Source organism: Lissotriton helveticus, chromosome 1_1 (assembly GCF_964261635.1).
Source record: "Lissotriton helveticus chromosome 1_1, aLisHel1.1, whole genome shotgun sequence".
Taxonomy (NCBI): domain Eukaryota; kingdom Metazoa; phylum Chordata; class Amphibia; order Caudata; family Salamandridae; genus Lissotriton; species Lissotriton helveticus.
Window position 1 is genome coordinate 969,581,476 of NC_136057.1, and position 19,339 is coordinate 969,600,814.

Sequence of the window (19,339 nt, forward strand, 5' to 3'; positions counted from 1 at the left end):
ACATTAGTTTCAATTCATTAATAATTAATATTTAATTAATATTTGGTTTGTTGATATATATATACATATACACACATTTATTTTTTTACAGCGTTTTATATAGCGCAAACTTGACCCAAAGGTATGGGGTATCAGAGCGCTTTACACGAGCACCAGTTGCAATGCATGAGGACACATTCATAATAGTGTAAATATTTATTTTTTTTACGTTAAGTGTAAGGTGCAGGTTGTGAGATTTGTGGGGTTTTAGGGTGGGAAGTTAGTAAATTAAATGTATGGAGTACATATTTGTTTGTTAAGTCATTTCTAAATAATAAAGTTTATTTATATCAATAATATTTTTGTATTTTAGGTATAATATTTGTAGGTATTTGTGATATGTTATTAACATTGTAATATGTTTTTTATTTTTTTTATTTTATTATTAAAAATATTTGTCTTTTTCTTTATTTATTTTGTTCTTTTAAATAAAAAAAATTGTTCAAGATATTTTGTTTGTTCTTGTTTTTAATGTTGCACTGACTGGAGTGGGAATAGTAAATTTCACCTCTCCGTAATCCAACACTTTCTCTACTGTTGTAATGACTGGAGTTGGAATAGTACATTTTGCTCCTCCGCAATTCAACAATTTCCCTACAGTTTCACTCATTGGATTAGGAATAGTATATGTTACCCTTCCACCATTCAACAGTTTCCCTACTGTTGTATTGACTGGAGTGGGAATGGTATATTTTACTACTCCATAATCTAACAATTTCTCTACTGTTATAAGGATTGGAGTTGGAATAGTAAATGTTACCCTTCCTCCATCAAACAGTTTCCCCGCTGTTGTACTGGCTGGAATGGTTATAGTAAATATTACCTATCTGCAAACAAACACTTTCACTACTGTTGCATTTACTGGAAGGAGATTTGTAAATTTTAATCAGTTTTATTATTTTTGTATTGCGTGAAGTGGGAGTAGTAAATGTTTTATATTTCTACTATAGTAGTTTGCATAGTTTTATATATATGGTCGTCGGAATAATAGATATATTACATGTAATAATTGTTATATTGTTATCATGTATATGTTATTGTTTATTTAAAATTATATTTTTAATTAATGTTTTGAATGTGCAAAGTAATTTTCACTACATTTTAAGGTGTTTACTTTTTAATTTATTTAGATTTTTTTGTAAATATGTTATTGGTGTGTGTATATATATATATATATATATATATATATATATATATATATATATATATATATATATATATTACTGGAAAAACCATAGGTTAGAGACCATATATAGTTAGGAATTAGCATTTAAAAAACCTTATTTTACTCACACAAAACCATTGAAATTCCATATATAGTTGGTTGCACTAACTATATATCGCGCACCCGCAATCCACTGCTGATGATGTCACATATTACATCATTCATGACATGGTCAGTGACATCACTGATGACATCACTGATGACATCTCAAATGACATCACTGATGACATCTCATTTGACATCATTCTTGTGCTAATACGATAAACCTCTTCAGACTCTAATATAACCTTAGATACACTCAGTGTATACAGACACTCACACACTGACATCTCAAATGACATCACTGATGACATCATTGATGACATCTCAAATGACATCACTGATAACATCTCAAATGACATCACTGATGACATCACTGATGACATCTCAAATGACATCACTGATGACATCACTGATGACAGCATCCAGTGACTTGTGTGTAAGTGGGGGCTGTTTGAGGACGTGACTGCATTTGAAAACAATGTGATGCGGTGCCACCCTGAACCGCTTGACGGAGGCCCCCGAAGGACGGTGTGATGGCGCGGACTCGGAGGGGGCGCTTGGCTCCGGCCCCCTCCCCAAGTCGTGTTGCCCTGGTGTGGCCTGAGATCGCCCCCGACATAGGTGGCCGGCTCCCGGGGTCAAGCGGAACTTTTTGCCTTTTGGTGACTCTTCCATTCTTGACCTTGTCCCACAATCCGTTTCACCTAAAGACACGCTGTAGTGGGGCGCCCCTTTACCGTTTCAGTTGCCATTCCGCCCGCTTTTGCTACACTGTGCCTCTTCCGCTATTCAGCTGTTTACCGCCCGCTCTTTCGACTACAGCGTCTCGCTCACCATGTAGTTGAGTTGCTCCCGCTCTTGCGGTGCAGCGATAGACGGCTGCCACAGGACTCTCAAAATGGCGGCCGGCTCTTCAGATTTGGACGTGGTCCACTAAAATGGCCCTGCGACACCTTGGAACTCAGACGCTTGTCTGCTAGAGCTTGGGCTCCATTCTCGAAAGCGTCCCCTCAGCCTTGAAGATTCTACAAAAGTCTTGGGGGCCCCCGACTCCCGCAGGCTTCTGGTGGGGAGCGGCTGCCATGATTGCTCGTGGAATGGCCACGACGGAGCTACGAGATGGTGGTGCTCTCATGCTGACGCCAGCTTCAGTCTGAAACATCCAGAAACACTGTAGACTACCAATTCGATCAGTTCCGGTAGCGCCCCAACGTGACCCGGTAGAGAAGAACTTGCCCTCCCCTCTTTGACTGATGGTTCTTGTTGCCTGTCCCTTCTGTTGTCATTTAACAGAACTATTTAGCCTGCTGAAAGGGGTTGTGTTCCGACCGCTGGTTGGTGGAGACATTTTGACTATATTCTGGACCTGCGTTGTCGCGTAATGCGTCATATGACGCGCCGCGTTAGCGCATCCGGAAGTGCTCCGGTGCGCGAAGCGCAGCTTCCCGGAAGCGATCCGGGGCGCGGCGCGCAGCGCGTAACGTAAGCATAACAGGTCATGTGACTTGTTAATAAAACTTTTCACTGGTTCATTTTACTTTTCTTATTCTAATGATGAAAGGCTTGGTCATATGACCTAAAAATTACGCTTTTTATTACTTTCGAACATTATTTTTTCTTGAACATATGTTATAATGTTCCAGGCTAATGTACTTTCCCGGAAAATTTACCACTGTCCTGCAAGTAAAATATATTCCTTTTTCGAGAAAAAGGGCGTTTCTTCGTCCCATGACGGAGCCGTTGAGCAAAAGAGGCTCGGCCTGCTGTCTTAGTCGCCGATACGCCTGAATATCAGATTCTTATCGATCACTTTATGTTGCAGGAGTAGAAAACACAACAGCCCGTGACCATTTATCTTTACTGCGTTCCTGCGTATTATACCTTTTACCCTTCATGTAATTGGACTGCTTTATTTCACTTGCCTTTTACTGATTCTAAAACAGTGACTATTATTAAAAACTTTACCAATGTAAATACTACTACCATGTTTTCTTTTAAAAACCTTTATTGTGAAAATGTCAGTATACAAATACGGGCCTATAACCACGTGGGCCGGCCACGGAGCAAACTGTAATCGTATATGATGAGTAGACATTTACACTGTAGAGGAACGTAACGGGCGGGCCATTAGGTTGCAAGAACTAAGGTGTCTAACAGTTGCGGAATCGGTGGACGTACATTTTATAATTAAAATACGACAGGGCCAGTTACAATAAAATTATCTAGATATACATTTGCGGGCAAGTACCATGGGTGACGTTAATTCGAACTTTCAATAGTACAGTAATCAATAACACATCAGAACTTAATATCAATAGGGATGTCGAAATATTCAATCAATTCTCGTCTCCGCCCGCCATGTGCTTCAAAACTGCATACGTATCTCGTGATATCAAGGTTGTGCAACCAGTACACAACAAGGAGTTACGAGTCCCATTTATTCCGGCGCCATTTTGGGCGAGGACGGGCAGGTCCAGGATATAGTCAAAATGTCTCCACCAACCATCGACTATGATGATGTTCATATGCTGTATTTATTAGAGTAACACTCATCTGTCCACATGAAATTAATTTGCCACAATCTAAACATGTCATTTTAATCTTTCCAAAGTTCTTCTAAATATTTGGGACCGTTTCCCTTGCCTCTGATGCTGTAAGTGCCACTTCTTTGATGAATGTACTGGCAAGTCGGGGGTTCTCCTCCAAATCTCTCTTTTGTGCAGCACTATAATTAATCGGTGCCACCTCTCCATATGACGATGCATGGTATAGTTACCATAACTATATTTTTTTTCGGTTCCTCTGGAGAGTACATCGTGGCAGATGAGGCAGGTAACGTACCGGGCATTTACCTTTTTTGCATGTAGAGGAAAGGAAAAAAAATTCGAGCGTCCGAGTTCTAAGGTGTCCCAGGGCCATTTTAGTGGACCAGGCCCAAATCCAAAGAACAGGCCGCCATTTTGAGAGTCCTGTTGCAGCCGCCTGTCGCTGTAGCATCAAGAGCGGCCGAAACTCAGCTGAATGGCAACTGAAACGGTAAAGGGGCGCCCCACTACAGCAGACGAGCCTCCACCTGGGGGGGCCCGTTCACGCCGCCTCCCCCCCCCTTCGGGCACCCCACGCCGTTATTCGGAGCAGCATTGTAGGATGGCCACACCAGTGCGGCAACTTGCTAGACACCACCTCGGTGCCAACCGAATCTCAACGCCTTGTGGTGTCTTCCATTCCGAAAATATTGTTGTGCTGCCTTCGGCCTATTCGCCGCAAGTGCGCACGCAACTCAGCTGCATAGCGAGTGAAACACCAAGGGGCGCCCCACTGCAGCCGAGGAACCTTCATCTTGGGGGCGATGCACAGCATCACATTGCTTTCCAGTGCAGTCAGATCCTCAAACAACCCCCACTGACTGACGCGAACTCACAGGCCAACGGAGCGCCCCACGCCGACTTTCGGCGCAGCATTGTAGGATGGCCACACCAGTGCGGCAACTTGCTGGACCCCACCTCGGTGCCATCCGGATCTTGGCGCGTTGCGCTGCCTTTGGCCCTATTCGCACATCGGTCCGCTACTGACGCCACCTCACAGGCCAACGGGGCGCCCCACGCCGACTTTCGGCGCAGCATTGTAGGATGGCCACACCAGTGCGGCAACTTGCTGGACACCACCTCGGTGCCATCCGGATCTTGGCGCGTTGTGCTGCCTTCGGCCTATTCGCACATCGGTCCGCTACTGACGCCGCCTCACAGGCCAACGGGGCACCCCACGCCGACTTTCGGCGCAGCATTGTAGGATGGCCACACCAGTGCGGCAACTTGCTGGACCCCACCTCGGTGCCATCCGGATCTTGGCGCGTTGTGCTGCCTTCGGCCTATTCGCACATCGGTCCGCTACTGACGCAAACTCACAGGCCAACGGGGCGCCCCACGCCGACTTTCGGCGCAGCATTGTAGGATGGCCACACCAGTGCGGCAACTTGCTGGACCCCACCTCGGTGCCATCCGGATCTTGGCACGTTGTGCTGCCTTCGGCCTATTCGCACATCGGTCCGCTACTGACGCCGCCTCACAGGCCAACGGGGCACCCCACGCCGACTTTCGGCGCAGCATTGTAGGATGGCCACACCAGTGCGGCAACTTGGTGGACACCACCTCGGTGCCATCCGGATCTTGGCGCGTTGTGCTGCCTTCGGCCTATTCGCACATCGGTCCGCTACTGACGTGAACTCACAGGCCAACGGGGCGCCCCACGCCGACTTTCGGCGCAGCATTGTAGGATGGCCACACCAGTGTGGCAACTTGCTGGACCCCACCTCGGTGCCATCCGGATCTTGGCGCGTTGTGCTGCCTTCGGCCTATTCGCACATCGGTCCGCTACTGACGCCGCCTCACGTGCCAACGGATTTTCTACGCTTTTTATACCCTATGCCGCATAACAGGTCATGTGACTTGTTTATAAAACTTTGCATTGGTTCATTTTACTTTTGGTTTCCTAATGATGGAAGGCTTGATCATATGACCTAAAAATAACACTTTTCATTGGATGAAAACTTTTTTTTTTTCCCAAACGATGAAAGCCCCACCTTGTTTCTGGATGTTTCAGACTGAAGCTGGCGTCAGCATGAAAGCACCACCATCTCGTGGCTCCGTCGTGGTCATTCCGCGAGCAATCATGGCAGCCGCTCCCCACCGGAAGCCTGCAGGAGTCGGGGGCCCCCAAGACTTTTGTAGAATCTTCAAGGCTGAGGGGACGCTTTCGAGAATGGGGTCCAAGACCTAGCAGACAAGCGTCCGATTTCCAAGGTGTCCCAGGGCCATTTCAGTGGACCAGGCCCAAAAAGGAAAGAGCCTGCCGTCATTTTGAGAGTCCTGTGGCAGCCGCCTATCGCTGCACCGCAAGAGTGGGCGCAACTCAGCTGAATGGCGGATTTTGGCACAGTGTACCAAAAGCGAGCGGAATGGCAACTGAAACGGTAAAGGGGCGCCCCACTACAGCAGACGATTTCACGCCGCCTCACCCCCCCCCCCCCGGGCGCCCCACGCCGTTATTCGGAGCAGCATTGTAGGATACCAAAACCAGCGCGGCAACTTACTTGACATCACCTGGGTGCCATCCACATCTCAGCGCGTTCTGCTGCCTTGGGAATTCGCACAACAGACCGCTACTGACGAGCCACCCCCCGGGACGCCCCACGCCGTTATTCGGAGCAGCATTGTAGGATACCAAAACCAGTGCGGCAACTTACTGGACATCACCTGGGTGCCATCCACATCTCAGCGCGTTCTGCTGCCTTGGGACTATTCGCACAACAGACCGCTACTGACGAGGCCACCCCCTGGGACGCCCCACGCCGTTTTTCGGAGCTGCATTGTAGGATACCCAAAACCAGTGCGGCACCCAGGCAACATCACCTGGGTGCCGTCCAGAACTCAGCACGTTGTGCTGCCTTGGGACTATTCGCACAAAACACAGCTACTGACCATTGTTGCTTCTTTTTTCCTAAAAATGTTTAAATGTTTTTACTGTTTTTGTTGCGTTGTATATATTTATAAGTTATTAAAGTTTTATAATCCTACTACTTTGTTGGAGTGCTATATATTTTTAATGTGACACATAATTGTAAAAACTTTGATGTACAAAGAGGCATCCCTGGAATCTTCCGCTTCAGGCTCGGTCCCTTCCCCAATCACAATACAGGATGGTTTTCAGATAGTAGGAACGCGTGTGGTGTGACGGATCTCATCGGGTGGGGGCCTTGATCTACTGTAACTCCTTTGAAGAGGGGTGATTCTTTACAGCTGGGGCCATAAACTACATCTGCAGGGCTAGCTGATAGCCTGGGACCGGCCTGGACAATCGGACACAGAGGAAGAGGAGTGTCAGAGGGTGCGGTAGTGAATAGGGCGAAAGGGAGGTGTCGGGCGGGCACAGGGTGTGATTCTCAGGGAAGAGCAGCGCAGATGGGGGGAGGTTTATTGCCCATGCATAAGACAGAGAGCGGGGGTGACCAGTGCCTGGGGGAGATGCTTGCGAGGGTGGGGAGCCATGCTAAGGATCGACAGCGTGCAGAGAGTGGGTCTGGTCAAGGCATCTAAAATGGCGGCCGTGCACGACAAAAGTGTGGCATTTGAAAAAAGGCAAGATGGCGCAGACAATGTTTATCAACACTTCCTGATTTCCTTCGAATCGAACGTTAACAGATGTTATCTCTCCCACACTACCGGTACCCCTGGGCTTAAACGCCGAGATGGTAGGGACTGCATCCCGTGGAGATAGGCCGAGACGTCACTCAGCAGAAAAAAAAGAAAAAAAAAAGTCTATAAACATACAATAAGTTAAAAGTCAATCATTCTTGTTTCCTTGTAGTTCGCTCCCCAGTCCGCTTCCCGTTACGCGAACCGGGCGCACCCCACCAAAAAAAAACGTTTTTTGTTGTTGGTTTTTTTTGCCCCGCGGAGCCCTTTTAAAGCCTCCACATCAAACCTAGGGGGTCAGGGAGGATCTACTATGCCCCCTTATGGTCATTTGCCCCTTCGCTTTGGCCTCCTCTTGTCTCTCGATCCTACCGAGAGACAAGATGGCGGCCGCTCCGTACTGTTTGGAATGTTTACAGACACCGGAGAGCCAATCAGCTTCGCTTCACAAAGCTCCTTAACGCGAAAAGTACGCGAAACGGAGCGCTACCCGGGACGCTGTCACAGATATATATCTTTTTTTGAACGTTAATTTCTCAAAATCCACTGGAGCACATATATTGAGACCCAGCAAAGGCACATCGGGCTACCGGTCCCTACAATTTTGCCAAGTTTCATGCAAATCCATTCAGCCGTTCGATTTTTTTTTTTTTTTTTATTTTTTGCCCCGCGGGGCCCTTTTAAAACCTCCACATCAAACCTAGGGGGTCAGGGAGGATCTACTATGCCCCCTTATGGTCATTTGCCCCTTCGCTTTGGCCTCCTCTTGTCTCTCGATCCTACCGAGAGACAAGATGGCGGCCGCTACGGACTGTTTGGAATGTTTATAGACGCCGGAGAACCAATCAGCTTCGCTTCGCAAAGCTCCGTAACGCGAAAAGTACGCGAAGCGGAGCGCTGCCCGGAGCGCTGTTACAGATATATATCTTTTTGTTGAACGTTAATTTCTCAAAATCCACTGGAGCACATATATTGAGACCTAGCAAAGGCACATCGGGCTACCAGTCCCTACAATTTTGCCAAGTTTCGTGCAAATCCATTCAGCCGTTCGGGCTAAAAGTGAGGCCAACCGCCCTATGGAAATGAACATGGGAAAAACGCGTTTTGGGACCCCCCTTTTTTCTCGGCCCCCCCTTGACGAACCCCCCCAAATTTTCAGGGGCTGCTCAGAAACTAAATGTTCCATTTTCCTGAAAATTTCAGCCAATTCCGTCCACACACGCCAAAGTTATTAGACATAGGATTTTTTCTCTATGGGATTTTTGAAAATTCTAACTATATATACCTACTGGCGACCGCCAGTAGGTAATATCGAATAGTTTTCTTACCTGTCGGTGTAGTTTTGCAGCTTGAAGATCTTTCTGGATTCACTATGCTGTGCATTATTCCGCGGTCTTGTGGTTGGGCCCGGATTCGTAGTCTTTTCTTTTTTTTTTTTTTTTTTTTTTTTTTCTTAGCCCAGGTGGGCGTCGGCGTCACACCCCCTTGGGTGTATTTCCGGTGACGTCGGCATGCTTCCTGCGGAAGCTCCCACTCTTGGGCGCCATCTTCGGGTTCTTTTTTTCCGTGTTTCTTTCGTTTCCGAAGTAATGGCAATGTTCTAATTAGTTGGTATTTTACCGCTCTGTACTTCTTAAATATCCTTTCTTATGTTAACCACCTCTTCTCTCTCCAGCCTCATCTTTCTGGCGGAGGTGGGTGGGTTCGCTAGTGAATCCAGAAAGATCTTCAAGCTGCAAAACTACACCGACAGGTAAGAAAACTATTCGTTTTGCAGCGTGAATCTTTCTGGATTCACTATGCTGTGCATAGATTTTGTAGCGGTTTCTCATTTCTGTGGCGAGTGGGTGGAAGATGAGCGTTGGGTATTGAATATGTGCTGTAGCACCTTCTGTCCAACTTGAGCTTCCTTGTTCATCTGTATGTCCACACAGTAGTGCTTCGTGAACGTGTGCACCGAAGCCCATGTTGCCGCCAGGCATATGTCTTGTATGGGTGTGTTAGCCAGGAAGGCTATTGTAGCGCCCTTTTTCCTAGTGGAGTGGGCACGTGTCCCCTCTGCTAGCTCTTGTCCTGCCCGCTTGTGGCAGAGTTGGATTGTCTGTGCGATCCATCGTGCAATGGTCTTTTTGGTTACTGCTTTTCCCATGTAACTGTTGGCGAATGACACAAAGAACTGTTTTGTCTTCCTGTGTCCCTTCGTCCTTTCGATGTAGTGCATGACTGCCCTTCTGGCGTCCAGGGTGTGCAGAGCTCGCTCTGCCGCAGTTGTTGGTTTTTGGAAAAAACTCGGTATCTGTATAGACTGGTTCATGTGAAATTTAGATACCACCTTCGGCATGAAGTTTGGGTCAGTCCTCATCACAACCCTGTCATTATGTATTTGTATGTAGGGTTCTTGTAGCGTCAGAGCCTGAAGCTCGCTTACTCTGCGTAGGGACGTTATTGCAACCAGGAAAGCTGTTTTCATGGTTAGCATCTTTAAGGACGCCTTGTGGAGCGGTTCAAAGGGCTCTTTCATGAGTTCCGTTAGGACTATGTTCAAGTTCCATGCCGGTGGCGGCACCCGCTTGGGCGGTGCGATCCTTTTCGCCCCTTCTAGGAATCTCTTCACCACCTGTGATGTGAAGAAACTCCTGCACGTTTCACCCCTTGTGTAGGCGACTATTGCTGCTAAGTGAACCCTCAAGGAGGATGAGCTAAGGTTCTTCTCTAGCAAGTGCGTCAGGTACTTTAGCACTGTGGAGTCCCTCTTCATTTTATTGTGAAGCCTTTCTTGTCTACACCATATTGTGAACCTCTTCCATTTCGCCCCATAGCACTTCCGAGTGCTAGGCCTTCTTGCCTCCCGCAGGACCTTCAGTGTACTTTCTGGCAACCTTAAATGTGCGAACTCTATGTCCTCAGGAGCCACGCTACTAGGCTCATGCTCTCTGGCTCTGGGTGCAGCACCTCTCCGTTCTGCATGGAGAGTAAGTCTTTCCTCCTGCTGAATCTGTGGGGTGCACACTGTGTCATCTCCATGATCTGCGAGTCCCACTACTGCCTCGCCCACTGTGGTGCGACCAGTATCAGTGTCATGTTGCTCGCTCTGCACTTGCTCAGTACTCTGTGCATCAGTGGTATCGGGGGAAAGGCGTAGGCAAATGTCCCTGACCAATCTATCCATAGGGCATTCCCCAGTGACCCCTCCTCGGGCTGCCTGGATGCGAAGTTTCGGCATTTTGCATTCTGGCGTGTGGCAAACAGGTCCACCGATGGAGTTCCCCATCTGTCGAATAGGTGCCTTGTCTCCTGAGCATTGAGCTCCCACTCGTGGGATGCTGAAGTCTGCCTGCTGAGCCAATCTGCTTGTATGTTGTCCTTCCCTGGCAGGTGTATGGCCAGCAGGTCTATCTTGAGAGGGATTGCCCACCTCCATATCTCCTGTGCTAGCGTTGAAAGCGGGGCTGACTGGGTGCCCCCCTGCTTGTTGATGTAGAACATCGCAGTGGTATTGTCTGTTTGTATCAACACCTTGTGATTGTACAGTCTTGTCTGGAAGGCTTTCAGTGCAAGGAAGATTGTCTTCAACTCTAAGTAATTGATGTGTTTTGTGGCATCCGTCGGTGTCCACAGTCCTCTCACCTTGAGCTCCTCCATGTGAGCGCCCCATCCCTTCAGGGATGCGTCTGTGGTGATGGTCACTGTTGGCGTTGGGGGCGTTAGAGGCTTTCCCCTTGCTATGTTCTCCATGGTCCACCATGTCATCTCCTTCTGCACTTCGTGCGTTACAACCACTAGATCCTCCCAACTGCCTGTAGCTTGTGACCATTGCTCCTGTAGCCATTCTTGAATGGGTCTCATGTGGAGTCGTACATTCGGTACCAGGTGGATGCATGATGCCATCATCCCCATGATCTTGCTCGCAGTCCTCACTGTCCGAGCTTGTCCCTTCCGGTAGAGGCGAGTTTCCTTCACCAGCGCCCTCGCCCTCTTCTCGCTGGGGAACACCTTGCCCTGTAAGGTGTTGATCTGTGCTCCCAGGAAGATCTTCACTTGTTCTGGCTCCATTGATGATTTCTTCCAATGGATGGAGAACCCCAGGTTTATGAGCGTGCTGGTCACTGTATGTGCGTGCAGCTTGCATTTCTGGTATGAGTTTGCTTTCACCAGCCAGTCGTCCAGGTAAGGGTATACGTGTATCCCTTGCCTTCTTAGGTGCGCTGCGACTGCTGCGAGGCACTTTGTGAACACTCTTGGTGCCGATTTTAGACCGAAGGCCAGTGTCGTGAACTGGTAGTGGCTTTCTCCGACGGTGAACCTGAGCATGTGTTTGTGCTTTCTGTTCATTGGGATGTGCAGGTATGCGTCTTTGAGGTCTATAGTGACCATGAAGTCCCCGATCTGCAATTGTGGGAGCACCTCTTGCAGGGAGGTCATTTTGAATTTCTGCGTTCTTATGAATTTGTTCATGAATCTTAAATCGAGAATGGGTCTCATTGTCTCGTCTACTTTTGGTACCAGGAAGTACGTTGAGTATACTCCTGTGTTTCTTTCCTCGAAGGGTACCCGTTCTATGGCCTGCTTCTGCAGGAGTTCTTTTGCTTCTTCCTGAAGGCACTGTAGCTGTTTGCCTGCTAGTGGTTTCCTTTTTGGTTTTTTGCTTGTTGGCCTCCCCTCCAACTCTATGCAGTATCCGAATTGGATAATGTTGAGGATCCATTTGTCTGATGTGATTTCTCTCCACTCCTGGAGGTGGTATCTTAATCTTCCTCCCACTGGTGTCCTGTGGTCGTAGGTGTCTAGTTTGTCTTGACCCATCTGTACGTGCTGCCCCCTGGGTTCTTTTTTGTGGGCGGGCACACGGATTTTTTTGAAGTCACTTGGAGGTGGGCTGCTGGCCCCCTCTTCTATTTTGCCCCCGTCCATTTCTCCCTCGAAAGGACTGGCCTCTTTGTTGGTACTGCCAGGGCTGCTTCTGATGACCCTGCTGAGTCTGCGAGTCTGCCTGGTGCGTTTGCTGGAAAGCCTGGTGTGATGTACCTGGCTGGTTTCCGCCTCTCCCGCCGGGCCTCCGTGACGGGGTGCCCCTCTTGTTCCCTCTGAACTGCAATGCCCCCATGGATCTTGCTGTTTCGTTATCTTTCTTCAGTTGGCTGAGTTGTTCATCAACTGTTGGTCCGAAAAACGTGCTGCCGTTGAACGGTGTGTTCAGGATGCTGTGTTGCACCTCCGGTTTGAAACCGGATATCCTGAGCCAGGCGTGCCTCCTTTCCGTGACGCCCATCATCATGAGCCTGCTGGCGGTGTCTGCCCCATCCAGGGCCGTCTTAAGGCAAGAATTTGCCGCATTCTTCCCCTCTTCAATCAGCTTTTCGGCTTTTTGCCTGGCATCCTGGGGCAAGTCCTTCACCAACTGCCCCAGTCCCTCCATGATTTGGTACATGTGCCTGTTTATCAGGGCGTTGGAATTAGCCATGCGCCAGTGGGTCGCGGCATTCCGTTCGATCCTTCTGCCCACCAGATCCATCCTTTTGCTCTCCTTATCCGGTGGTGGGCCCGAGGTAGTGGGTACGTTAGCCCTCCTCCTTGCTGTGGCCGTGATAATGGAGTCTGCGGAGACCGTGCCCTGAATGTAGGCCGGGTCCTTTGTGGCATGCTTGTACTTCTTCTCAGTTCTGGGAGTTACTGCCTTGCATGTTGCGGGCTCCCTGAAAGCTTCCTTCCCCTGAGCCAAGACGCTCTCGAGCATTGGAAGGAACTGGCTCCTCGTTTGTGTTGGGAGTAATGTTTCCAGAAGGAAGTCTGCTTTCTGCTTCTCTTCGTCGAGCTTGAGCTTGAAAGCTGCTGCGGCAGATTGTATCACCGAGTTGTAGGCCCCGATGTCGTCCGGCGGCGAGGGCCTCGAGGGGTAGGTGTCGACCACCTCCTCCGGGCTGTCGGTGTCGACATCGATGTAATCTACCTCCTGAAGGTCAGAGGGTGCCGACTCAGTGTCTGTCCTGCCCTCATCTTCCTCCCCATAGCTGTAACCTTCGTAGGGATTCTCGTACTCCTCCTGGTCGTCGAGCACCTCGACGTCCTGGTCTTGCTCGGTGCCTTCGGCGATCTCTTCTTCCTCCTCGACCACCTCCATCACTGGTGGCTTGGTCTTGTGAGGGATCGTGAAGGCTTTCATCTTTGCGTCGAAATCTTTCTTCCGCTGCATGATGTTCTCCATTTCTGCCTCGAGGCGCCTTCTTTTCTTTTCCATCTCGGCCGCGTGTTCCGCGTCGGATGGGTCGGCCGCTCTCTTCGACGGATGGCTCGTCGCCGTGCCTCTCGGAGTCGAAGTTTTCGACGTCGAACCGGATTTCGGGTCTCTGGTCGTCGTCGTCAGTTTCGGGTCTTTCTCCCTCGTCGATCGATCCTTTTCGGGGACGATTTTCGACGTTTTCTGCTGATCAGCAGCTCTCGGCGCCGGGGACTCCTTCTCGGAGGATCCGCTGGGCCTGGGAGTAGTCGCGGACGCCGCCTTTTTTGGCGTCGGCGCTTTCGGGGTCTTGCCCTCGATTTTTCTAGACTCAGAGTCTCTCGGGTTCTTGGGGGCCGAAGAGTCTCCTACCTTGTCAGAAGTCTTCGTGTAATCGGTCTCTACGACCGTGTAGCTGTCGTCTTCGGCGGCAGCGTTGTCTTCTTCCTCGGAGGACATCCCCAGCTCGTAGAGTGACGGAGTCGGGGCCTTCCCCTGCAGGGCGGCGTGTGCTACCCTCTGCCTCTCTCTCACACGAAGGGTCTTCGGGGTGAAGGCGGAACAGGCGTTGCAGTCTCCGCTCTCGTGGTCCACCGGTAGGCAAAGGTTGCATACCGGGTGCTGGTCCTTCTGCGCGTACTTGTGGTGGCAGTTACGGCAGAACTTGAACGGCGTGTTGTCCATCCTCTAGCGTCCAGGGCCTCTCTGGTCGCGTGTTCGTCGACGGTCGTCGAAGATCTCGATGGAAAACGCCTTATCCTTGCTTGTTTTTCGTCGGTGAAGTCCCCTGGAGTCTTCAGGTGACTTCTCCTCGTCTTTTCTGTATTTTCCTTCTTTCTCCAAAAATGTCTGGAGCCCAAACGGGAACGATCCAGACCCGACCGCGGAAAAAAAGAATCTGAAGATGGCGCCCAAGAGTGGGAGCTTCCGCAGGAAGCATGCCGACGTCACCGGAAATACACCCAAGGGGGTGTGACGCCGACGCCCACCTGGGCTAAGAAAAAAAACAAAAAAAAAACAAAGAAAAGACTACGAATCCGGACCCAACCACAAGACCGCGGAATAATGCACAGCATAGTGAATCCAGAAAGATTCACGCTGCAAAAATATATATAAGCTTGCTCTAAGCGAAACGCGTCTGTTAAGGGTGTGAGGGTTGCAATAAACATCTGAAAATCGGAGACCTGTGTGCTAGCCTGTTTTCAGCCCTACGGGAGTGAAATTGTGTTCGAATATATATATATATATATATATATATATATATATATATATATATATATATATATATATATATATATATATATATATATATATATATATATATATATATATTCACTGAAAAAACCATAGGTTCACACCAGTTATAGTTAGGAATTAGCATTTAAAAAACCTATTAAATTCACTGAAAAAACCATAGGTTTCACACCAGTTATAGTTAGCTGGAAATTTTACTCGCATAAAACCATTGAAATTCCCACGTTATAGTTAGTTGGACTCTATATAACTTGCGCGTGCAATGCACTGCTGATGACGTCACATATTACATCACTCATGACATGGTCAGTGACATCACTCATGACATCACTGATGACACCATCCAGTGAATGTGTCTTTGTGAAAAATAAATATGTGTTATATATGTATATGTTATTGAATATCTTAGTGAATACATATATTAGTGAGTAATGTTTAAATATTTAAATATATGTATTAGTGTTTCACTTTGTGTATAAGTGGCTGCATGGGTTGGTGAGTAGCTACATGTGTATGTATATGGGTTATTAGATGTTTTTCTAAGTATCAGTATGAGTGTTTGTATGGTTTGGTGGGGGTATTACCTAGCACATAGATGCATGAATGACTGACTCTCTTTGTATGTGTTTTAAAGACAGCATATGTGCAGGACTGTATGGATGGATGAGTGTGTATATGTGTGTGTTAGTGAGTGAATGAGTGTCTCACTAGTGTCTTTATCAGTAATTACATATGTATTAATGTAGTGTATGTGAATATTGATGTATACAAGTGAGTATATGTGAGAGTAAGAGATTGTAAGAGTTCCTGTTTAAATTAGTATGTGTTTCTATAAGTGATTGTTTAAGAGAGTAAGTATGTGTAAGTTTCTTTAGAAGTAAAGTGTGTATAGCTGTATATGCAAATAAATGGATGTTTAATAGTTTATTTGCATGTGTGAGTATGTGTCAGAGTATGTTTTAGATGACTGTCGGTGTGTAACAGGATGTATAGGTGTATTACTACATATGATGAGTGAGTATATGTATGAGTGACTATATAGAACTGTTGGTGAATAAGTGGATGTGTATATAGATGGTGGAATTATTGAATTGGTTGTTGTTACTAGTATGGGTATCTCCATTTGTTTGATCATTTTAGTTTCTATTATTGAATATGTGTTTCAAGGGTTACATTACAGTGAAAGAAGGTCTGTCACTCTGTCACAAGGATGGTGTCATCAGTGATGTCATGAGTGATGTCACTGACCATGTCATGAGTGATGTAATATGTGACGTCATCAGCAGTGCATTGCACGCGCAAGTTATAGTGAGTCCAACTAACTATAACGTGGGAATTTCAATGGTTTTATGCGAGTAAAATTTCCAACTAACTATAACTGGTGTGAAACCTATGGTTTTTTCAGTGAATTTAATAGGTTTTTTAAATGCTAATTCCTAACTATAACTGGTGTGAAACCTATGGTTTTTTCAGTGAATTTCAAACGTTTTTTAATAGCAAATCTCTCTAGGTATGAAATGTAATATTTTTTATAATGAATTTTGTTATTTTGCCTCGGAGCGCTCCCAGGGCGCGTACCGATGCGCTCACCGGTGAGCGCAGTGTTACGGCGCGCCCCAGGGCGCGTACCGGTGAGCATCCCATTAGCGCTATTGCCGCGAACGAAAACAACTTCGTGACGTTTCGCGTAACCGCGTGATGCGTCTTATGACGCACGGGGTAAACGCACCCGGAAGCGCCCGGACGTATCCGATCGCGCAACGTCCTGACGCGCTTACGCTACGTGCCCCCGGGCGCGCCACGGGGCGCGTAGCGTAAGCGCGTCGGGTCATGTGACCTGAAAATAACACTTATCATTGGTTGAGATCAGTTTTGGTTTCCAAATGATGAAGGCCCGAGTCATGCGACCTGAAAGTAACACTTTTCATTGGTTCAGGACAGTTTTGTTTTCCAAATGATGAAAGCCCCCACCTATTTTCCTCATTCTCACTTTGTACTTTGAGTGAGGAAGACCTGTTGAAAGACCTCTCTGTATCTATTTGTCTGAAAAATGGCTACAGTAGCAGCAGCTGCAGGAGCATCTGCACCACCTCCACCACCACCACCACCACCACAAGGACCACCACAACACCACAGTGGTGGAGACCAAGAAGAGGAGGAGGAAGAGGAGGGGAGGTTCCTACCAGAAGATACTACCCCATATAAGCCAAAGGAGCACTTTATCTGGCAGTTTTTTCTATCCCAAAGGACAAGAAGAAAGTTAATGCGCCAAAGACGACTTGTTTAATTTGTGGTTTTCAACTTTCAAGGGGGAACCCTAACAAAAAATACTCTTTTGGCAACAACACCATGATTCGGCACATGCAACGCCGGCACCCTAATAACTATGCTAGGGCAGAGGTCAGGGAACTTGCCAGAAACCCTGCCCAATCTTCTGCCAGCACCTCCCAAAGTAATCAACCCACCCCATCGGGTCCAGAAGCGAGGGAGATGAGCCCAACTATTCAAACCAAGTTTTCCAATTTTAAAATCGTTTGCATATTTTGTGGAGGGACAATATGCTATGGTGAGCAAAGCATAACACTTATCACCCGTGCTTGGAATCACCACAAGTGCCCGAAGAAACATTAATTTTTTCCTGTTTTTTTTTTTTTGCTCCAGTTGAGCCATTTACAGTTCCCTGTTTTTTGTTTCTCCCCATAAAAATACAAAAAAATATAAAAGTGTTCAGAAAAGCCAAAAAAAGTAAAAAAAATTCAAAAAAACAATAAAAAAATATAAAACAACAAAAGGAATTTAAAAAAACAGTTCTTTTTAGAACTACCTCTAATTTATAAAAAAAGCTACATTTTTTTTTTTGCCCTGCGGGGCCCTTTTATGGCCCCCACATCAAACCTAGGGGGTCAGGGGGTGTCTACCCTACCCCCTTTTAGTCATTTCCCCTTTTGTTTTTGCCACCTCTTGTGTCTCGATCCTACCGAGAAACAAGATGGCAGCCGCTCTGAACTGTTTGGAATGTTGACAGACACCCGAGAGCCAATCAGCTTTCCGCTCGCGTACTCGCGTAGCGCGCTGGTATGCGCCCCGGTGCGCGCCTATAGATATATATTTTTTTTTTAACCTAAATTACTCAAAATCCACTGGAGCACATAGCTTGAGACATTGCAAAGGCACATCGGGCTACCAGTCCCTACAATTTTTCCAAGTTTGGTGGAAATCCATTCAGCCGTTCGGGCTAAAAGTGAGTCCAACCGCCCTATGGAAATTAACATGGGGAAAACACGTTTTGGGACCCCCCTTTTATCTCGGCCCCCACTTGACGAATCCCCCCCAAACTTTCAGGGAAGGAGCAGAGCGGGCCATCTTCTTTGAGAAATTCGTGAAGATTCGTCCACCGGCGCCAAAGTTATTCCCAATAGAATGTTGCGGATTTCCTATGGAAAGTAGATCCTAACTATAACTACCTACTGGCGACCGCCAGTAGGTAATATTATATATATATATATATATATATATATATATATATATACACATATATACATATATATACATATATATACACACACACACACACATTTGGTATATTTTATATAATTACAAAACTGAAATTATAATATAAATTAAAATTATAGATACATGTAAATATATATATATGAATTATTATGTGTGTTAAACTTTTATAAATTAAGTTTATTTGCTATATTTGTAAAAATATACATTAAGTCCATTTTTTTATTTATTAATATTACTATTTAATATTTATTATTTTATTTTCTATAGATTTTAAAAATGATATTTAATACAAGGATATTAATGACCAATATCTGTTTCTCAATATTTTTGTGCTTACTATTATAAGTATAGGATGACGATATTCTTGACCTTGATATTTTTAGGGTCGATATTCTGTCAGTGAACCAGGCAAACATCTAATCTTATCTAGAAACCATCATAGGCAACTGCTTAAGTGCCTGATCTTAAGCTACAGAAAATTAAGCACAGTTTAATTAAACATCAACCTTTCCAATGTTAAAAGAGAAAATGATAACCAGAAAGATCTTTTTTACCTGCAAATGCCATAATTTTCACAACCTGACCAGGAGCGATATCATGATTCAAGATCTGTCTCTGCTCATGCGTCAGTTTAACAGCAGATCTGTTCCTAAAATGCAAATATTTTGTTAAAATCCATAGCAGAGTAACAGTCTCCACTTTGTTTCAGTATTACAGACATACATTTTATGCAATAATTTGTTGTAACCTCATTGTTTAGATATGCTTAGCAGCAAACGAAGTGGATATTCTCAATCCCCGCTGTTCAAGAGTATTGTCACATTTTCAGAAAAATCGTGAATGATCATCGTAAATATTGCA

At 46.5% G+C, this 19,339-nt stretch overlaps 1 protein-coding gene across 2 annotated transcripts in view; it reads right to left on the reverse strand.

Annotated features, from left to right (window-relative positions):
- FBH1 (F-box DNA helicase 1) overlaps positions 1-19,339 on the reverse strand; it is a 664,229-nt gene that overhangs the window by 382,792 nt on the left and 262,098 nt on the right. For both annotated transcript variants that reach the window (XM_078677274.1, XM_078677281.1), the window contains one exon: positions 19,033-19,127. In XM_078677274.1, coding sequence (XP_078533400.1) covers positions 19,033-19,127 — 95 coding nt within the window. The remainder of the gene's footprint in view (positions 1-19,032; positions 19,128-19,339) is intronic.